Genomic DNA, 22175 nt, shown 5'->3' on the forward strand with positions numbered 1-22175 from the left:
TCCCAAAGAATCGCCAGCATGTTTATTCAGTTTGAAATCCCTTCCCCTGCTTCAAACCGAAAAATGGCATCGTTGTGGATGTTGAATGGAAGGATTTTTTGTTGCTGTCACTGTTGTTTGGTGTAAAAACAGGATCAAACACGTGCCAGCAGTTGCAGTTGATATCGGTTGAGCTGGTCGCTGAATAACGAGCACCACATGACGTCGCTCAGTGCGCGTTCAATATTGAATATGTGTCAAAAGTTCTGGAATTTATGAGGTTGCGAAAATCCTGCTAGAGAATTGCGTGATGGATAGTTATTTCAATTTTTATTTCCAAAAACTGAGTTTTGTTGAGTCTGCACCAACATCCTTTCATCTAAAGTAAACTTTCCCCCCAAAAGTAACCTCAAATTTCAATTCTTAGCCAACCGCCAACCATTAAAACTTTTGCTAAACCGCGCGCCACCCGCCCTAAAGAGTTCATAAACTTCCTCCCCGGATAGTTCCGGTATTGTGCGTGCGTACAGGACAGAGAGAGAGCGATGATGATCCCTTGGGGCGATTGGCAGAGCTTTGGTGCTGGCAACACTGCCGCAACCTCGCATGCTCATGCTTCAGCGAAATTCCACCCCCGCCCACATTTCGTCGTGGTTGTGCCATATTGCCACTTGTCATACAAAATTTTGTAATGATGCAGTTTGTCACATGGTGACATGCGACATGCCAGCACGAGCACCACGATTTGTGCAACGAGCCACACGAGCCAGAAGTAACATGTACCATGCAGCATAGTAGTTTTTTGGCATAGTTTAGGGGGGAAAGTACAAGCGAGCTTCGCTAGAGGATATGTGGGTTTGGAATTATGGGAGTGTTTTTTTTTTTGTTGTTGCTCGAGTTATGAATATGCAAATTTCTTCCTCGGGCGAAAGCGTTTACACTGGTAAGGCGAAATTTGAAGCGAGTTTTTGCGGTGAGATGTGAAGGATATTCAATTACAGCAGGATATTGAGTATTTAAGATGGGTGATTTTTTTTTTTGAAGATAAAGGAATGATTAAACACAAAAATTAAAATCACATTAAAATTGGAAATAAAAAAATCATACACCTTAAACATTTTTTAAGGCAAAAATGATGTTACGAACAAACAAAATGATGATATTCATCTAGCTTTAAAAACCAGTAAATTCCGGTCTCTATGATTCACTGTAAAGATTGTTTCAAATGCTATTAAGGTGAAACTGGACATCGGCCATTAACAAACTTCTGTGCGTCTTAAATCAACTTTTAAACTCGACAGTTTGCTTGCTATCGTCCTGCTTTTTCGTCTGCAACAAACAGAACACGCTTAAGTTACGGTATTTTCTTAAAAACTGCAATTGACAACTCGAGTCTTGCAATCAATATGGCGGACCTTCCCGTATCCCCTTAAGTAACAAAAAAAATGTTGGTTTTGGAAGCCATTTTCAATCAAAAATTTTAATTTTAGCATAAGAAAATGATCAACAAATTTTGTGTTGAGAAGAAATTAATCAAAACAAAGTTTTTGAATTAACTTTTGTATACAAGAGAAAATATGTTGAGGTTTATGCCTTCTTTTGAGCTATGGCGAAAATTTACGTACCACGCTATTTTTCTTCCCAATTTTCCGCAGAAAGTATCCAATGTTGGGTATCATTTTACATGTGAGAAAATTTTGTTCAACCTTACGAGGTTTGTTTTTGGCGGAAAATGTTTTTTAAGAGAATTATCGCGTGTGGAAGAAAGTTTTTACAATTTGTTGAAACGTACCGCATTTTCGATTTTCTGAAATTCAGCTTTTTATACAGTAATTTTTTTAAAAAGCACAATTTTTTTATATGGAACTTTGTTCATGAATGCTAGGGTGGTCCAAATCCGGACTTTTTCGGGGCTACCCCCTGAATTCAAAGATTGACCCATCACTAGGCTAAATTCCAATTTTGAGCTCATTCTGACCACGGAAAAAGTCATTTTGCATCATTAGTTTTTTTTTTTTTTTCATTCAAGTCTCCATAAAATTTCGTGGGTCATACAAATAGGGTATGTACAGACATGCCTCGGTTTAGCACCGCATATGGGGGATGCAAAACCGAGGCGTGCATAACCGAGGCACAGAGCTTATGGGATTCTGGCTATATGGGAGACATTGGCTATAATCGTATGAAAAATCATGCAAACATAAAAATATTATAGTGTTTTGGAATCGGGATGATGTCTAGATAGCTGAAAATTATAATTTCATGAAAACATTCACAAAAATACGTATTTTCCCTGTATTTTGAAAATGCAATTTTTTATCTCTAAAGGAACCAAAACTATATTGTTATTTTTCATACATTTTGATTGTAATAACATTTTTTTTGAAAATACTCAACATTTTCACAAAACTACGTATTTTCGAAAAAAAAATACCAAAAATTTCAGTTTTCACAGTATGGGTATCAAACGATTATGATTTTTTCATACATTTCGAATGTAATAACATTTTTTTTTTGAAAATACTCAAAATTTTCACAAAACTACGTATTTTCGAAAAAAAAAAATAATCAAAATTTCCGTTTTTACAATATGGGTATCAAACGATCGGGATTTTTTCATACATTAAGAATGTAATAAAAACATTTTTTGAAAACACTCAAAAATTTTACAAAAATACGTATTTTCGAAAAAAAAACTCAACATTTCAGTTTTTACAATATGGGTATAAAACGATCAGGATTTTTTCATACATTTCGAATGTAATAACAACATTTTTTGAAAATACTCAATACTGTCAAAAACTGAAATTTTGAGTATTTTTTCAAAAATACGTAGTTTTGTGAAAATTTTCATTGTTTTCAAAATATGTTGTTATTACATTTAAAATTTATGAAAAAATCCCGATCGTTTGATACCCATATTGTAAAAACAGAAATTTTGAGTATTTTTATTCGAAAATTCGTAGTTTTGTGAAAGTTTTAAGTATGATCAAAAAATGTTGTTATTACATTCGAAATGTATGAAAAAAATCCTTATCTTTTGATACCCATATTGTAGAAACTGAAATTTTGAGTCTTTTTTCTAGAAACATTGCATTTTCAAAATACAGGGAAAATACGTATTTTTGTGAATATTTCCATGAAATTATAATTTTAATGGATAGCTGACATTATCCCGATTCCAAAACAGTATAATTTTTTGATGTTTGCATGATTTTTCATACGTTTAAAGCCAAAATCCCATAAGCTCTGTGCTTCAGTTAAGCACTGGGCCGTGCTTAACCGAGGCAGCTGTACAAATCAAAACCGAGGCAGTGCAAAACCGAGGCGTGCAAAACTGGGACATGACTGTAAATGTAAGAAATTCTGTATCTTGAGCAGGGTTGCCAGGTTGTTCGATAAATTTAGGAATGCCAGATTTTTTAAGTGTTAGCAAGAGTAAAGATTCCTAATTATCTGTGACAGATTTTGACAGATTGTGACAGATTTTTAATTTTCTGCAAATTTCGAACAACTTTTTGATTAAAATGAAATAAATGTAAATACTTTCTTAAATCAAAACGTAAATTCAACCTTTTTAAGGCTAAAAATCAATTTAACCACCTATATTCTACTAACTTTTGCATAAGTTTCGTCTTCGTCTGTTAGATTTTTCCAAAATTTGTTATCGGTACTTTCCAGATTTTTTTTTCAATTTTGACCTGGCAACCCTGGTTGAGACCCTACTCTAATCGATTTGGTGTCTTGGGCAAAGTTTTAGATCATGATAAGGACTTTTCGGAAAAAGGTACACGAAAAAAAAATCTGAGTTTTTTTTATTTAACTTTCTTCAGTATAAGTCAAATTCCCAAATGCGTAATTTTTAATTTTCGAAATGTATTTTTTTTCCATGAAGTAGCTGTAACTAGAAAACAGAACAGGTTTTCAAACAAAAAAATACAGTAATTTTCGATTGTAAATTCAATGAAGCTTAAAAAAAAACATTTTTAACATTTTTTTTTGTCCATCGAAAAAAAATGTCTAACAGTTTATTCATTTTTTTTTTTTTTGTAAAAATCCAGCCAATTGCAATGTTAACCGCAAAGATTGTTCTTGAAATTTCTAATTTATTCATGACAAATTTTCAATAGAATACATAATTTTGTTTGACTTGTTTAAGGTATAACTACTACTAACATAATTAAGCCGCCTATAAACTATACAAACCTTATCTTTTCCTCAAAAATATCTTTTGGCAAATAAATAAACCCAAGCAAATCTAGCCTTAAAGTGCGACCTCATCGCTGACTGAACAAACCAGTTTAATTCCTCTCTCGGCTAAATCCCTCAAATCTTAAGGCCATCCTTCTCACCTCTCTAAAAGCAACGCCTTACCTTTTTGATTGTCTGTCACAAAAAAAAAGCTTCCTCGCGGGCATCCTTTCGGTACCGAAATCTCTCAATCCCACACCTTGAGAAACAGGAGAAAAAAAATGTTTCACCCTAAATCCACAGAAATAGGTGAAATTTTGAAGGAAAAACCCTCAAAAAGAAAAGAAAAATCTGCGGTTGCGACCACAGGACCAGCGGGGAAATTGACACCCGGCGTGGAAAAATGCTCGGAGACCTTTTTTTCTTTCTTCCCTGCTGGTCATCGTCTTCCAGGAGCAGCCAGGATATCTTCTTTGCTGTCAACCAGGTCCTAGTCGGGGGGGGAAAAAAGGTAAAGTAGGCTGTTGTTTTTGCCCACTGACCGATCTTAAACGGTTTTTGGGCACAGTTAAGACAAGCTTGAAACTTGCATACAACGTTAGCAAATTTAGTTTCAAAATTTTCCACCGTGTCCAAACCGGAGTCGAAGCCACACTCATAAAAGGTCCAGAACAATTTTCCGACGGCTTTCGGGACGTGCACTAGATGGAAATAAATGGCCGTTTTAAATTGGGCAAGTTATGTCATATCTTGCCGACCCGTTTCTTCCAACTCTCTCAGTCGGATTGTTATCTGGAACGTCTTCACCAGGGCTTGCTGCCACCACTGCTGGATGAGAGCAAAAAAATGAAGAAATAAACTTTACAAAAGTTGTGCCGCAGGTTGGTCTGCGTCGGAGACTGGGGTTGAAATTTAAAGCAACTTCCTGCTGGTTGAGAACTTCCGGACACGGAATAATGTTGGGTAATGATGAGCTTTCTTTCTGTGGAAAATGGGAGGAAATCTCGGTGAAAAATTGGGGGTGATTTTGAAACGTCAGCGCGCGCGCTGAATTGAAAATGTTGATTTAAAGGCAAAAAATTGGAAGAGACTTTTAAAATCGCAGTAAGATCAGGAAATTTAATCATACTTCAATGTTCCTCTATTCTGCTTAATCAAATTAAATAGCTTGTGCTAGACGGAAGATTACAAATTTCTTTGGTCGATGAAAAATTTGTCTGCGGTTTTCCACTGAGCACTTCATCAAAGAGTATTCCCTTCTCTCTGACTCCATCAAAGCTTCTCAAGAGAGAATCTGTCAAAATTAAGGGAATATCTAATAGACTGCCTGCATTCCAAGATGGTTAGAATGGTTTCTTTAAGATCAATTATTAGGATCTAGACTATCGACAAGTTTAAAAATTACTTGAATTTAGTTCAATTTTCCGAATTATCAAATTAATCGAATATCAAATCCTAAAACCTCAACTTTTTCACAGGTTCTAATGTTTCAAAGTTTCTGAATCCCTCTAAAAAATTTTAGACTCTCGTGATTTTTAATGTCTCCAATTTTTAAAGAATCCAAATCTTTTAAGTCTCTAAATTTTTAAAGTCTCTAAATCTTCTCATAGTTTCCACATTTTTTAAGTTTCCAAATCTTTTAAGTTTCCAAATCTACCAAAACTTTAAATCTATAAAGTCTCCATATCTTGAAAGTCTCCAAATCTTCAAGGTCTTTAAATATTAAAAGTCTCCAAATCATTACAGTCTCTAAATCTTCTCTTGGTCTGCACTTTATTTAAGTCTCCAAATCTATAAACTCTCTAAATCTATAAAGTTTAAAAATCTATAAAGTCTCCAAATCTTAAAAGTCTATAAAGTCTTCAAATCTATAAAGTTTTCAAAACTATTAAGTCTCCAAATCTATAAAGTCTTAAAATTTTAATAGTCTCCAAATCTATAAAGTCTCTAAATCTTAAAAGTCTCCAAATCTTAAAAGTTTCCAAATCTATAAAGGCTCCAAATCTATAACGTCTTCAAATGTTAATAGTCTCCAAATCTTAAAAGTCTTCAAATATTAAATGTCTTCAAATCCTTACACTTCTCCTTATCTTCAATGTCTTCAAATCTTAAACGCCTCCAAATCTTCTCTTAGTCTCCACATTTTTTAAGTCTCCACATCTTCATAGTCTCCAAATCTTCAACGTCTGCAAATCTTCTTTAGGTCTCCACATTTGTTAAGTCTCCAAATCCTAAATGTCTTCAAGTCTATAAAGTCTACAATTCTATAAAGTCCTCAAATCAATAAAGTCTCCAAATCTTAAAAGTCTCCAAATCTTCAATGTAATCAAATCTTAAACGTCTCCAAATCATTACAGTTTTTTTTTATTATCTTAGTCTCAACATATTTTCAGTCTCTATGTCTTTATAGCCTCAAAATCTATATTGTCTCCAAATCAATAAAGTCTCCAAATCTTCAATGTCTTCAAATTTCAAAAGTCTCCAAATCATTCAAAAAATAAAATCAAATTATTCGCTCTACAGCATTGCCTTGGCGTTCTCGATTGCGAGATTCCTACTCGAAACTAGGTGTCCGAAGGCTTGATTGTTGAGGCAATTGCAAACCTCTTTTTACACCTTAGCTTCCATCCACCCCGGGATTCGAACTAAATCTTCTCTTAGTCTCAACATTTTCAGGTCTACAAATCTATAAAGTCTCCTAATCTATGAAGTCTCCAAATCTTCCATGTTTTAAAATCTCAAAATTATCCAAATCATTACAGTCTCTAAATCTTCTCTTAGTCTCCACATTTTCAAGTCTCCAAATTTAGTCTCTAGATCTTAAAAGTTTTCAAATCTTACATGTCTTCATGTTCTAATTGTCTCCAAATCATTACAGTCTCTCTGTTTTCACATTTTTTTTAAACCTCCAATTCTTTAAAGTTTCCAAATTGTCAAAGTCTCCAGATCTTGAAAATCTCGAATTCTTTAACGTATCCAAATCTTTAAAGTCTTAAGCTCTCGAAAGCCTCCAAATCTTAAGTTTCTAAACCTTAAGTCTTAAAATCTTAAAAGCTTAAAGTCTCCAAATCTCTCTAGAAGCCTTAAAATCCGTGAAGTCTCCAAATTTTGAAGCGTCTTCGAAGCATTTGGAGCTCGAATCTTAAAAAAAAGGGACATGCGCAGTACGCAGTCTTTGTTTCCCTTGGAGACCTCGGGAACCCCAAACAAACGATAACATTCGTTTACTGTTTACAATTTCTTCATCCATAACTTGTAATAGGCTGCTCACCACGAAAATCACCATGAACCAGAAGCCCGTTTGGGAGGATCGCGAGATCAAGTTCGACATCAGCTTCATGTAGGTCACGATCTTCAATGGTAACATCCCAAACTCAAACAACTCCTCACTTTCCAGAGTCAAAACGATTCGCAGCGGCGAAAAGATCCTGGAGATTCTCGACTCCATCGAGGACACCAAGGGCAACCTGGGTGATCGGGGCCGGCTGCTGGTGACGAACCTGCGCATCATCTGGTACTCGGTCACGTCGAGCCGGTTCAGCCTGTCGATCGGGTTCACGTGCGTGCTCACGATGAACACCAAGACGGTGGTGTCCAAGGTGCGCGGGACGACCCAGGCGCTGCACATCCTGAGCGTCGGCAACAACTCGCGGTTCGAGTTCATCTTCACCAATCTGACGGCGAACAACACGAAACACTTCTCGACCATCTTCGACATCTACCGGCTGTACCAGGCGTCGTTTCTGTACCGCGAGTTGAAGCTGAGGTCGGCGATTGTGAGTGGCGGGCAGCTGATGGTGCTGGCCCAGGAGCAGGTCTTCAACACGATCAGCGGCGTGTGGAACCTGTCGAGTGACCAGGGCAATCTGGGGATCTTCATCTTGAGCAACGTCCGGCTGGTTTGGTTTGCGGAGATGAACAACAGCTTCAACATCTCGCTGCCGTACATGCAGATCGCGAACGTGCGCATCCGCGAGTCCAAGTACGGACCGGCACTGGTCATCCAAACGCTGGAGACGGCCGGGTCGTACGTGCTGGGGTTCCGCATCGACCCGCAGGACAAGCTGACCGACGTGTACAAGGAGTTGCTGTCGCTGCACAGTGTGTACACGGAGACGCCGATGTTTGGGGTGTTTTACGAGCCCAAGCCGGACACGGTACGACCGGCGACGGAGTCAATCGACGATATTGAGGAGTTGGATCAGTCCGGGGCGGGGGAGATCAACAGCAAGTTTACGGCGTATTTGGCGGACTCGGATGGGGCGCAGGGGGTTTTGGGAGCTGACGGAAGGCGTAGGCCGGTGTACTGTAAGGAGTTGGGGTTCGCGATGGAGGCGATCAAGGAGGGGTACACGCTGAAGGATCTGTGGGAGGTGGTGCCGAGTTCGGCGACGGGGTCGTCGGCGATGTGAAATGTGTTAATTGCGTGTATAAAAAAATGTTGTAGTTCTTAAGAATCTTACTAATTTTAAATAATAATGACTTCAAAACCAACTTAAATAAATGATTCAAGAATTGCTTCAGTTCACCAACATTGACTGATGCACGAAGTGATTTGTTTACCTTTTATCGGCTTCCCCAGCAAAAGTCAAACCATACAAAATCGCTGCCGGATCTTTTCCGAGAGAGACCCGGCAGCAATTTGTACTGTCAAAACTGTCGAAGTGTCAAAAATCCACCAAAGCATTCACCACATTGATCACAACAAAAAAACTGTGGTAGAAAAGTATCCACCGCAAACAATTTTTGACAGTTCGAAGACAAAGAAATATTTCAAGAAAATTTACCGCGGTTAACCACATTCAAATTAACAATGCAACTCAAAAGTGTACACTCAGCCAAAATACGCTTTACCAGCCATAAGGATACCATATAAAAATTTTCCATACAACAACCATATAGATTTCATGGGGGTACTGAATGGATAATTTTTCCATAAGCAGACCTTATGAATTTAATTTCCAATTTGTGTTACGTTCATAAGCAAACCTTATGAAATTAAAATTTTGTGAAGCTAGCAGCTTTTTGTTCTTGTATTGAAAACATATGAATACGACTTTCTCTCTCTTTAAATTGTTACGGTATTGATTTGAAATGTATTTGTAGGTTTATTTTTGTTAATTTACACAAAAATATCGGAATTTGTGATATAACCAAATTCAACGCGTCTCCCTTTCGACATACGTGTTTATGCTTGACGCGGGCCTGTTCGTGGAACTGCTTGCGATGATGGACCATGAGTTCATGATCGCTGAAGAATTTGTAGCACAGCGGAAATTAGAGCTGGCAAGGTCTAGCGCTTCTTCCTCCGATTCGAAGTAGCCGTCAGCTTTTGTTGGTTAAACCGTTGTTAGGTTCCTGTTTAGAAAAAGTTAATCAATAAAACATCAAATCTAGCCAAATAATACAATAACCTTACAATCACGTTTCCTCCAACCGTCCATGGCGGTCATGCCGGATCCACGCCGTAGAACTTCAGATCTCTGTCCCGGAGTTCCTAGGGGATGTCTCTAACGAGGCTGGAAGATACCGAAGATGGTGATGCTGCAACTGCGCCAGCTATATTTCCCACCGTTCGTCCAACGCTAATCTGGTGATCAGGTTATAAACCGTGGCTTTTCCGGACGTAACAACTTCCACCACATCTGAAGCTTGTTGTTCAAACACATTCCGGTTGACGAGCTCTGTTCCGCTGCAGATGACGTACGATGCCAAAAATCCTTGGTCCCCGTCGTCAGAAATTTCGAATTCCTGTATCGAAAAATTTCTGTTGCCCGACCAGAAGAGATTGTGGACTGGTGGTTGCAGGACAGATTTAATCCGAAAAAGGTTTCAATCATCAAATGGTTTGTCCTTCTCCCCTTGCAGTGCACCGGATCCGATCGTGACCTCCGTTAAAATAAACAACAACAAAGTCCCAGGGGTCCAATAAAACAATCTGTGAAGAAGTATTTGTTAAACAACGAAATATTTCAGCCAAAACTCAATTATTTTTAATATACTCACGTTTTTTTATTTGCTTTTGAAAATTGTCCTTCTGCTATGCTTTCTACATTCTCCGCCATTCCATTTTGAGTGTTATATGGTTTTCTTATGACTTTTTCACATAATCAAAGCCAATAATAATCATAAATTAACCTTATGAATTCAACCCATATATAATCATGCTTATAAGGCAATCTTATGAATTCAAAAACAGAAGATTTCCGAGGGTGTTATATGGTGTGCCATATGGATTTTAAAATATGTTTTGGCTGAGTGTAGTTATGTTACTGGTTGCAAAAAAACAATGGCACGTGAAATGATGAAATGTTTCAAAAACACCGAAGTAGCATTTCAATACTCAAGCAAAATATGTCGATCAAAGTTGCATTGTTGATTTGATTTTGATTAATTGCGGCAAATTTTGTTGACATAATTATTTGGCGCCGAACTGTCAAAAATTGATTGCGGTAGATACTTTTCTACCACAGTTTTTTGTGTGATCAATGTGGTAAAGGCTTTGGTGGATTTTTGACAGTTTGAAATATTTTAAGAAAATTTACCGCGGTTAACCAAAGCCAAATTAACAATGCAACTCAAATGTTTGACGCTATCCGACTTAGTTGTGACAGATGTCGACTTTGTTTTGACAGATGACAGATGTCAAACCCACGTATGCTGTCAAAATTGAAACGTTAAGGTTGGGAAAACGACTAGGGTCTGTCAATGTCAGCTGATGAAACATTTCATCCACTTGTAGTGTGTAGTTTTACAAAGTTGCACTTCGCTTTCTTAACGTTGCCTACAGTTTTCAAAATGATTAAAAACAACATCCCCGAACTCGTAAAGCACATCAAACCCTAATAACACAGTATTTTTTTTACCACAAGTGCTTTAATGAAATCCTTTCAATAGAAAACTTCCTCCTCATTCAATCCTCTCCGTCTCGTTCAATTTGGCCAAAACATTTCACCTTCAATGCCCAATTCCACACAATCCACCCACATCCAAACAGCCCCCACACACACATGCCGAACACCGCCCATAGCTCACTTTCCCACTTCCATCGGTATAGCGATAGTGGCGTACAGCAAAAAGTTTTCTTTTTCTCCCTCCTCCCAGCAAAAGCATCCCGTCAAAGCCAAAACCAGACCCTCGGAATGAATGAATGGGGAGTCCACGTGTAGCACACGTGTGTGTGTGAGTGTGGGTGGGTGGTCAGACATATCAGGACGCGATATCAGACGGACTTCCCTTTTTCCGCCTGTTATTGCTCCTTTTCTTCTTTCGGGTCATTGAGATGATTTCATCTGATGAGTGTGGGTGTATGAGCGGGCCTTTTTTTCCGTATGAGAAAGGAAAATGTTGCTACCTTTGCGAAAATCAGAGAAAATGATCCGGTGAAGTTCATGAAGCTGGAAGACTGGCTTGCCGGGGCAGAAAAGGCTTTTCGGATGCTTAGTTTAATGGGCAGACGAAAATTGCGCTGATTGACAGGGCAATGCTTACCGAATGGTAAGATTTTTGGGAGTTGCTGCTTTTAACCATCTTCAATCTCCAAAGAAAAAGATTTGACATCTGTCAAAACTAAATTGAATTGCGTCTAGCATTTGATAAACATGATCACAAATATTGTCAAAATATGTCGTTGAAACATTTCGTACGTTCTTAACCGAACGTAGAAGAAAGGAAAAAAACCTTCACTGAGCACTCACTGAAAAAGAAATCGAAAGTGTACGAACCTCTTTTCACCTCTTTCGTGAGATATCGGCAAGATTAAAGATCGATAAAAGATTTTTTTAATATTCGTGAGAAATTTCGATCTCACTAATACATTTGTGATTGACACGTCAGACTCTCAGTTTAATTTATTTTTTGTTTTTTTTCTTTTTCTACAAGGCCTTCGATTTATTTAAAATATCAATATTGATAAAATTAACATAATTAAAAAATCAAGAGAAAAAACGTCAGAAGTTAAATCAATTGAATCAAGGGTTTCATCGCTGAAAAATCAACAATCTAAAATCTCTGCCTTTGATGAATTATTAAACATTAAATTTAGCTCGTTCCATTAGCCAATCCTTAAACTTCGCTTTCAACTCAAACGGAATCCATTTACAATTCCGATTAAACAATTCCATCCCCTTCTCCTCCCTACCCCCTTTTCCCTTCGGAGCTTAATTTTTCGCCCAAGCTTTTAATCCTTCCGTTCACACAAAATCTCACAAATCCATTTACATCAAGCATCACTAATTTATTCACCAATCCGTGCTGCGCTACGCGTTCAATCGCCAACACTCAATTCAATCCATTTTTTTTAATTCACTGGGGACACTGGATGAGAGCCTAACGGAAAGAGACGAAATAGACACTAAAAACTAAAAACTAAAAACTAAAAACTAAAAACTAAAAACTAAAAACTAAAAACTAAAAACTAAAAACTAAAAACTAAAAACTAAAAACTAAAAACTAAAAACTAAAAACTTAAAACTAAAAACTAAAAACTAAAAACTAAAAACTAAAAACTAAAAACTAAAAACTAAAAACTAAAAACTAAAAACTAAAAACTAAAAACTAAAAACTAAAGAATTAAGAAACGTTAAAAATTAAAACGGTAAAATTCTTAACGTAAAAATTAAGAGCGTAAAAATTAAAATCGTTTAAATTAAAAATGATAAAATTATAAACGTAAAAATTAAATGCGTAAAAAAATAAAAATTAAGAAACGTAAGAATTAAAAACGTAAATTAAAAAAACGTAAAAACTTAAAGCGTAAAAATTAAAATCGTAAAAATTTAAACCTTGAAAATTTAAAGCGTGAGAAATAAAAGCGTAAAAATTAAGAGCAAAGAAATTTAAAGCGTAAAAATTAAAAGCGTAAAAATTAAATGCGTAAAAATTAAAAGCGATTAATTTCAAAGCGTAAAAATTTGAAGCGTAAAAGTTAAAAGCGTAAAAATCAAAAGCGTAAAAATTAAAAGCGATAAATTAAATGCTTAAAATTAAAAAGCGTAAAAATCAAAAGCGTAAAAATCAAAGCGTAAAAATTTAAAGCTTGAAAATTGAAAGCGTGAGAAATAAAAGCGTAAAAATTAAAAGCAAAGAAATTTGAAGCGTAAAAACTAAAAGCGTAAAAATTAAAAGCGTAAAAATTAAAAGCGTAAAAAATTAAAGAGTTTAAATTAAAAACGTAAAAATTTAAAGCTTAAAAATTTAAAGCGTATCAATTGAAGGCTTAGAAATTAAAAGCGTAAAAATTTAAAGCGTAAAAGCTTAAAGCTTGAAAATTAAAAGCGTAAAAATAAAATGCGTAAAAATTAAAAGCGTTAAATTTAAGAGCGTAAAAATAAAAAAAAAAACTAAAAATTAAAAGCATAAAATTTAAAAGCGTTAAAATTAAAAGCGTAAAAATTAAAAGCATAGAAATTAAAAGCGTAAACATTAAAAGCGTAAAATTTAGAAGCGTTAAAATTAAAAGCGTAGAAATTAAAAGCGTAAACATTAAAAGCGTAAAAATTAAAAGCGTAAAAATCAAAAGCGTTAAAATTAAAAGCGTTAAAATTAAAAGCGTAGAAATTAAAAGCTTAAATATTAAAAGTGTAAAAATTAAACCGTAAAAATCAAAAGCGTAGAAATTTAAAGTGTAAAAATTATCAGCGTAAAAAATAAAGCGTTAAAATTGAAAGCGTAAAAATAAAGCTTAAACATTGAAAGCGTAAGAATTGAAATCGTAAAAATTAAAAGCGTAAAAATTTAAAGAATCAAAATTGGAAGAGTAATAATTAAAAGACTAATAATTTCGGATTTCCACCGCACTTTCCATTAAAAGATTAAAAATCAAAAGAATAAAATTTAAAAGAGCAGAAATTAAAAACATAAAAATAAAGGTTTAATAATTCAAAAGTTACTAAATTAAATGACTACAAATTAGAAGAGTACAAATTAAAAGAGTAAAAAAGAGTAAAACTTAAAAGAATAAAATTTAAAAGGATAAAATTTAAAAGAGCACAAAAAACGCTTTAAAAGCGTTAAAAATTAAAGGATTAAAAATAAAAAAGAGTAAAAATTAAAAGAGCTAAAATTAATAGAGTAAAGTGTAAACAATGAGAGTAAAGAACAGTGTTGGGATTCTCGCGCTCTCCCGAGAAATATTCCTCTCTCTCGAGTTCTCGCCGCGAATCTCGAGGCGCTGAGAGCAACTTGCCGAATGTAAAAAGAGTTGGCAGCGAAAAAAACCAAAAGTCTAAAATCAAAAGTCAAATGTTAAATGTCAAATGTCAAAAGTCGAAAGTCAAAAGTCAAATGACAAATGTCAAAATTCAAAACACAAACGCCATGTTATTATTTTTAAAATTTAATCAGCACTCTTTTATTTTGAACAGTAAAATTGCTAAAAATTCTATCATATTTTTTTTCTACTTCGACTATTTTGACAGTTCTCCACTTTCACCTCCTTCACCAAGATCCCTCAACCCCTCCACCAACAGCGGCTCCACCTCCCGATACACATCCGCGCCCTGAACCTGCCCAAAGTGCTCCTCCAGTCTCCGTTCCGTCATGCTGTCATAGTCCGCGGGGTCCGCCAAAGGGACGTAGCCGCTAAGCTCGCAGAACGCCACGTTCAGCGGCAGCACCTGTTTGTACTCGCACGGCCGGGACCGCGGGTAGACTAGCGCCCGCAGCACGGTCCCACCGGAGTTCCACGTGAAAAACAGATTGTGCGCGATGCCGGCGTCCAGGAGCAGCTCGATGGCGCGGTAGATTAGAGCGATGAAGTTTGGGGCGGACGAGGGGTCTTCCAGCTGGAAGCAGTAGGCTTTAGCGGGACAGTCGTCGAGTCGGTAGAGGTTGTTTCCTAGCGGGGTGAGGGGCTGCAAGAAAATTAAACGTCACAAGATTGTTTTCAAGAGAAACGTCAAACGAACTCACCGCGTCTTCCACGTACAGTCGATGCTTCACCAGCAGCAAATGAAGGTGAAGGTGATTGACGGAAGCCAACGCTCCAGGGCTATTGAACCCAATTCGGTAGTCAACCTCTTTGAACTCCAGCATAACCCTGACCGCAGCCTCCACGCCTACTTTCGTTAGAACCTGTGCCAAATTCGCCTCCCTCTCCGGCACTAATAGCGTATGAAACTCCGTCAGCGGACTGTTGTTGATCAACAAAGACACCGCCGTGCCCCCGATCGTAACCTCCCCCATCACCTCCCTCTCGTCCACCTTGTTGAAGTGGAACCGTTCCGGCTCGAACGGTGGCCGCAAACTGCGGATAACTTCCGGCTTTCGACGCTCCGTCATTCGTTTCGGGTTCAGCTGAAATATTCCCAAAGGGTTGAAACATTTCAACACTTGCGTGCAAGCTTGCGTTCAAAGCACTTACCTGCGTGAGAAAGCCGAACCGACCGGGGAGAGTGCGCTCTCGTTCGATGGCCAGCTGGTAGCGAAAAATGTTACGATGGTCCGGATTGGTGTGCAGTTCCGCCCAGCGGGATTCGATGGTGGCGCGGAGATTCGGGAGATCGATTGGGGTGGACATGGTGCGGTGCGCGGTGGGGAAATGTTTCGCGAGAATTTTTGGGGTTTTTTTGTTGAAATCGTAAAATTTGCAGGAATTACCAGCAAGACACAGCACACAACTAGACACGTTTGCTCGACTGTTTGTTTACATCTAAGTTTTTTCTTGAGTAATAGGTAACACTTTGAGAGAGAGAACTATTTTCTCCTCTCTTAATTGATTTGAAATATTTCAAATTTAAAGTTCCAACCACTTGTTGACTATTTGGCAATTTTCACAATACTTTTTCCAACTGGGACAAAACGTTGAGTTTGCATTTTGTCATTGAACAGCTGTCAATCAGTTAGATGACATTTTATGTCAGAGTTGCTTGATTTGGGTGCAACTTTTCCACATGAAGTATCTTTTGTTATTCCACTAACAATGTCATCAATTTCACAAATTTATAGTTTACTTCTGGATAATCATGTTCTGTCCTCAATTCTTCATAGCTCATGACCACTTCTTCCTTGAAACCAACTTTTTTCGCTGCAGTTTGCGACCCAGGACTCGTAAACACCGTTGCACTAAGTTTCAACCCCATTGCCTCGCAGACAACTCTTCTAGTCCGCAACATCTCCGTCGCAACTTTAAACCCCCGATACTTTGGTGTCACCAAAAGTCCTCCCGAAGATAACAAAAACTCCGCCTTGTACCTCTGAAACAGATCACCTCTCTCGCACAAGAGATCACCAACCTTAAAGACCCGCCCAAGTCGCTCACTCTGAACCTCCAAACGATCTTCCTTCCCGACCACGTTTAGCAAGTCCAGCGCAACGATCTCGTCACTCGCTTCCCGGTAGCAAACCTGCGCGATTCGCTGACCGGTCAGCTCCCTCCAGATCCGGTGAAGCTCCGAACGGCTCGCCAGATCTTCCGGGATCCGTAACGCTCGACAGAGCGGCTCATCCGGCAGGAAGTGTCGCCCGAGTAAGTCTACGGCTTCCTCGCGGCATTCCTCGGGCAGGTCCTGCACGTGGTAGCGGGCCAGCTGGCTGGTGTCCGGATCGATCGCCTTGAACGAGTGCCAGGTTTGCGGGCGTGCGAGCGACTTTGGACGATGCCAGGGTGGCATGTTACTTTGTGCGGGTTTGGGAGGGGACTGATTGCGGTGTTATCAGGCTTGCACTTTTCAAGTGGGTTGTAAAGTTGCGTTCTTACTCAATCTTGCGAATGTTTGCAAAAGCTGATAGATAACTCGATTAGGTACCACAAACTCAACCAACCAATACCGCTACCTTTCCGCAGATAATCTCCGACTACTGCAAGAACCACCACCTGTACAAGCCGTTCTCGCACATGGTGATCGACCTGTTCAAGGAGGTGGTCGCATCGGTATCAAGGCGAGTCGACGTCAAGCCGTTCCAGCAACCCCGCACCCAGCTGCACATCCAGCCCAAACAGATGACCGAATCGTACGAGGAGCAAAAGTGAGTTCAATGCGGCTCGCGAGGGTGCGTTCAATGCATGCGAAGAGTGCGTTCAAACCCGTTTTTTTTTCTTGCAGAAGCGACACCGACTCGGGTCGCAGCTCCGACCACGGTGAGCTGGAAGTCCAACGGAACAAACCGGCGCAGCCGGTTGCGCCGATCAACTACGGCATTACCATCAGCGGGCACGACCTGGAGCAGGCCCGCTACTTTGGCTCGACGGCGAATCTGCGGGTTAAGCGGGCGGAACCGCCCGTCCCCGCCGGGGACGCCAAGTTCCGGTCGCTGCCGCGACCAACCGAGTCCGGCAAGCTGGAACCGGTACGTAGCTACGCCACCATCGGGTACTCCAAGAGCATCCGGGCCGCGGAAAGCGGCGACCCGAAGAAGCTGCACGTGGTCCGGCGGAGGCACAACGAGGCGCTGCGGAAGCGCAACGACTCCCGCCGGAACACCATCGACGTGACGATGGTGGAGGTCAAGATGGCCGAGGTACAGCAGCGGCAGGAGATGATTGGCCGGCTGCACCGGCTGATCCCGTCCAAGTCGACCAACCAGCTGAACCTGCTGGACGACGGTGGGAACGACTTCCAGCGCAAGCTGGATGAGATGAGCTTCAACGCGACGTCGATGCCAAGTGAGGATCTTGAAGGTCGCCATTTTGAACTCTTCTAACCTTTGAAACTTTTCGCAGATCTTGGCGCTCCGCTCGGCCCGAAATCGCAAGCAAATCTGAACCAGAACGGAGATCGAAGGTACCAGCAGCACTATCCGATGGGACGGTCCAGCAGTCGGATCGACGGGATGGATGAGGTTGGAAGGGCTGGTTCGGAAGCTCCGGTGATCATGGATTCCTCCAAGGGTCCGGAGTTTGTGCGGAATGCCTACGCACCGGCCAAGGTGATCGATTTGACGGATGCGAAGGTAAGTTGGAGAAAAGTGACAAAACGTATGCAAAATATAACCTCAAAACATTGTTTTCAGACTCAGCACCGCCGAACCGTTACAATTCTACTCCTGAACGGAACCAAGGTGAACGTGCTGTGCAGTCCCACGACCACCGTGGCCCGCCAGGTCTTCGAGGCGATCGTCCGGATGGAGCAGCTGGCGGAGAACTTCTTCCTTGGGCTGTGCGCCCTCATCGGCGGTGATTTTGTCTTCCTGCCGCACGATCTGAAGATCTACAAGGTACTCAAAGTCACTTTGAGGTTATGTTCGGTTCTCAAACTGTCAATTTTCACAGGTCGCCCCCCAAATCTGGGTCAACACATCGAAGAAATCTTCCGTACTCGGAGAAAACGTCGTTTTCACCCTCTATCTTAGGATAAAGTTCTTCCTGCCAACGCTGCGAGGCGTTAGGTAACATAACCTCTCTCACATTGCAGGATAAAGCTCAACTAACAAGCTTTTATCCCCCACAGCTGTCTGGAATCGCGCCACCTGTTGTACCTGCAGCTGCGCAAAAGCATCCTAGAACGGCAAGTTCTCTGCTCCGAGGACGACCTGATAGCCCTTGGCGGACTCGCCCTCCAGGTCGAAGTTGGCAGCTTCAAAGAGCACGTGCGTTGAAATGTTTCACACTTGGAAATGTTTCCAAAAACTTATAACATTTATTCCATCTTTCAGATGAAATACGCCGAGTACTTTAGCATCTCGCACTACCTCCCCGAGGAGGTCTACCGCAAAAAGAAGGAACTCGCGAAATACCTGCGCAACTCGCACTTTTGCAAGCGCGGCCTGCACCAGCTCGAGGCCGAGCACAACTTTATCCGGTACGTGCAGGAACTCAAGGAGTACGGCCTGCACCTGTACAGCGCCTCCTGGACCACCGAGGAGAACATGACGCTGGAGGTGTACGTGGCGATTTCACTCTCCGGCGTGGCCATCTTCGAGCGGAACCTCAAGTTCAGTCCCAAGTGCACCCAGCAGGAGTTTAGCAACGGGAAGAACTCCTACCAGCGCCACCTGTACGCGTTCTTCGACTGGCTGGAGATTGAGAACATTTGCTTCTCGAAGCACGTGTTTTGCGTGGTGGTGCGGCGAACGGAGAGCTTGAGCCCGAAGGATAAGAGCCGCGTCAAGTACAAGCTGCGGATGGACGGGAGAAAGTGAGTAGCGCTTTTGTTGTCATTTTTACAATGTTTATTCAACCTATTAGATTATCAAAATTATCCACTAGTTTTACAACTATCACAACAAAGTCGAATTTCTGGATCAACAAGAACGGATGCCCTCCCCAGCTACCGTTTAACACTAAGGGTTTTGTTAAATAGTTGCCTGTTGTCTTTGAATTTCCAAAATAGTGACAGCTGTCAACAAGTTTATATACCAGTACCATTTGAAAAAGGCGCATACGCATCTGGACGGTTTGAATTTACTGGCATATCAAGCAAAACAATGCAAATGGGCCAATGTCAAACTGTAAACAAAGAGACTATCCTGCTCATGTCAGTTGATGTTTACATTAGAAACGAGCAGGATAGACTCTTTGTTTGGCCCACTTACATTGTTTTGTCAGAAATTCTCTGAAATTTTAATTCTAATTTTGATTTTTTTCATTTCTCTGTTTTTTAAAATAATTTTGAATATTTTTATAATAGTTCAGATTTTTTTTGTTTCTCAAATTTTTAACTTTTTTTGTTTATTTTTTTTCAACTTTTTTAAAATGTATTTAAAATTTGTTTGTGTTTTATGATTTTTTTTTTTTTGCTGGTTGTAATTTTTCAAATGTATTATTTCCTATTTTTTCAATCTTGTTGGTTTTTGCCTTTCTTACTAAAGAAAGGTATAGGTTTTACTTTAAGCCAGGACGTCATTTCCAGCTTCGTAAATATGTCGATTCAGCATGAATTTTAAACCGAAAAATCGCTAAAAAATCACACTGCATCGATTTTCGACGCTCTATCGATTCACCTTGATAGAACTCGTCTATCTCGAACCCTCTAATTTTGAGAAAATAAATTCCGTGGAGGTCGAGTGATGTTCGTATGTGGTAAAATTTTGCAAAATTTTGTGTCGCGCCGTTCTCAGCTCCCATAAATCCGATTTCGATTCTCCTAAATGCAGATGAAAGCTAGTGTGCTGAACCTGGGCGAGTTGCCGCGCAAATTTCGAATTATCCATCTGTTTTCGGATGCGGCCAGACTTTTCCAGAAAATACACAGTATCCAAATGAAAATATGGTCCAATTTTTTCATTTTCATATCTTTTATTTATCTCAAAATTGCATTTTCGAGCTCTACAACCTCCCAAATTTTCATCCAGATTCATAATATGGTTCTGGAGTTAGAGCCGTTTGATTGACCTGCCATAAGAAACAAAATCCCTAAAAAAAGGTAAAAGCCCACCTGGTGACCTTCGCCAACATTTTTCATTTCTGATTTTATTCGAAATTTCTTGCTACACACATAGTACAGACCATGAGTGAGCATCTGAAACAAATTTGACATCGATCGGCAATCCCGATCAATTTTTAGAACGATTTACTTTTTGCCTTTCTTACTAAAGAAAGGTATAGGTTTTACTTTAAGCCGTCGTTTAATTATCGTGTCGTTTTATTAAACAGAGTTCATTGGATTCCAATAGGAGCTTTCTAAGCTTCTAAGCTTTATATCGTTTTCAAAGTTTTCAATGCTCGCGACGCCAATGGCTATCTACCTAAGGTATTGCGATTGAGTGTGTAGTGGTGCGGTTGTAAAAATATCTATCTCTGACTCTCTCACTTTCGTAGACGCTGAATGGCAAGCTTCCCACTGTGCGGTTAACTCGGTTTTGCTTTGCGCCTGCTTTGTTCGGTTTTTGGGCTCGTACCAAAACTAGAAAACCAAAACCGCGGTGTGTGTCGTCACTTGCGCATTGGAAGCTAAGAATTTGTACGATTAAAAATATTCGATAGGTGAAAATTGTGTTTTCAATTTCTTTTCGAAAACACATCATTAATAATACCTTGCTTTCATTATAAGATTTTTTATATCAAGTCGATGTTGTGAATTGAGAGAAGTTATATTCTTTAGTAAGAAAGGCTCTATCTCACCCCTGGTGGGATTAAATCGGGTTTTATATATTTGATTTTCTTCACCTTTTATCTTTTTTTAATTTTTACTAATTTCAGTTTGTTCATGAATTTATAAAATTATGAATTGATTAAAATTTTACCTTATTAAAAAAAAGTAAAAATTCAATAAGGCCGATGCCAATATTTTTCAAAATTTTTGTCCCTCGGAGGTCGAGGGGAGGACACAAAATCTTGAAATAAAATTTGTACCAGCCTAAATAAAAATAAATAAGAAAACCTAAAAAAATCAAAATATAAAAAATATTAAAACTCAACCAAATTCTTATAAAGTTAAAGAATATCAGAGTTTTAAAAGAATTCAAAACAATATAAAAGTAAAAACAAAAAACCAAACAAATACCTGACAGTACTTAAGGGACCATCCATAAACCATGTGGACACTTTTTTGGGAATCTGTAACCCCCTCTGCGTGGACAATCCAGCTTTTTAAGCGAAAATGGCGTTCGAATGGTGAATGCCCGAAATGTCAAAACCACGCAGTGTTACCAACATTACGTAAAAAGTGTGCCATGGCATGACAGCCACATTTTTTTTCTAATGTTGGTGCTACTGCGCGATTTTGACATTTCGGACGCTCAACATTCGAACGCCATCTTCGCTTAAAAACCTGGATTGTCCATGCATAAAAAATCTTTTTTGTATGGATCGTGGACAATCGTCATACCCCCCCCCCCCCTAAAGTGTTAACGTGGTTTATGGATGGTCCCTAACAATTGAAAATTAAAAAAATCATGTTCATTTTTTAATTTTTTTTTCTAATGTGAAACAAAAAACAAATTTAAAAAAAAGTTGAAAACCATGATCAATTTAATAAAAGTTCAAAAATAAAAAAAAAACTAACAAATTTGAAAATTATGCAATTAAATTTCGAAAAAATCTTGAAATTTCAAAAAATTTAACAAATTTGAAATAATCAATATTTTAATAAAAGAATTAATAAAATAAAAAAATGAATTCAAAATCG

At 38.9% G+C, this 22175-nt stretch overlaps 3 protein-coding genes across 3 annotated transcripts in view; 2 read left to right on the plus strand and 1 right to left on the minus strand.

The window, feature by feature from the left end:
• The window catches only part of LOC6049099, a 180763-nt gene that overhangs the window by 134846 nt on the left and 23742 nt on the right, over positions 1 to 22175 (plus strand). Inside the window, exons 5-11 of the mRNA XM_038248423.1 lie at positions 16955 to 17136; positions 17214 to 17773; positions 17831 to 18060; positions 18121 to 18324; positions 18380 to 18495; positions 18558 to 18696; positions 18763 to 19244. Of these exons, the coding sequence (XP_038104351.1) occupies positions 16955 to 17136; positions 17214 to 17773; positions 17831 to 18060; positions 18121 to 18324; positions 18380 to 18495; positions 18558 to 18696; positions 18763 to 19244 (1913 nt within the window). The remainder of the gene's footprint in view (positions 1 to 16954; positions 17137 to 17213; positions 17774 to 17830; positions 18061 to 18120; positions 18325 to 18379; positions 18496 to 18557; positions 18697 to 18762; positions 19245 to 22175) is intronic.
• LOC6049101 (Bardet-Biedl syndrome 5 protein) lies at positions 7369 to 8724 on the plus strand. Its single transcript, XM_001865876.2, has 2 exons — positions 7369 to 7510; positions 7568 to 8724. The coding sequence occupies exons 1-2, from the start codon at positions 7455 to 7457 to the stop codon at positions 8580 to 8582; spliced, it is 1071 nt and encodes a 356-aa protein (XP_001865911.1). The 5' UTR covers positions 7369 to 7454; the 3' UTR covers positions 8583 to 8724.
• On the minus strand, positions 14569 to 16796 carry LOC6049097 (GDP-D-glucose phosphorylase 1). Its single transcript, XM_001865877.2, has 3 exons — positions 15533 to 16796; positions 15082 to 15465; positions 14569 to 15023 (listed from the first exon to the last, which is right to left on the minus strand). The coding sequence occupies exons 1-3, from the start codon at positions 15686 to 15688 to the stop codon at positions 14577 to 14579; spliced, it is 987 nt and encodes a 328-aa protein (XP_001865912.2). The 5' UTR covers positions 15689 to 16796; the 3' UTR covers positions 14569 to 14576.

The sequence above is a fragment of the Culex quinquefasciatus genome, chromosome 1 (genome assembly GCF_015732765.1).
Source record: "Culex quinquefasciatus strain JHB chromosome 1, VPISU_Cqui_1.0_pri_paternal, whole genome shotgun sequence".
Taxonomy (NCBI): domain Eukaryota; kingdom Metazoa; phylum Arthropoda; class Insecta; order Diptera; family Culicidae; genus Culex; species Culex quinquefasciatus.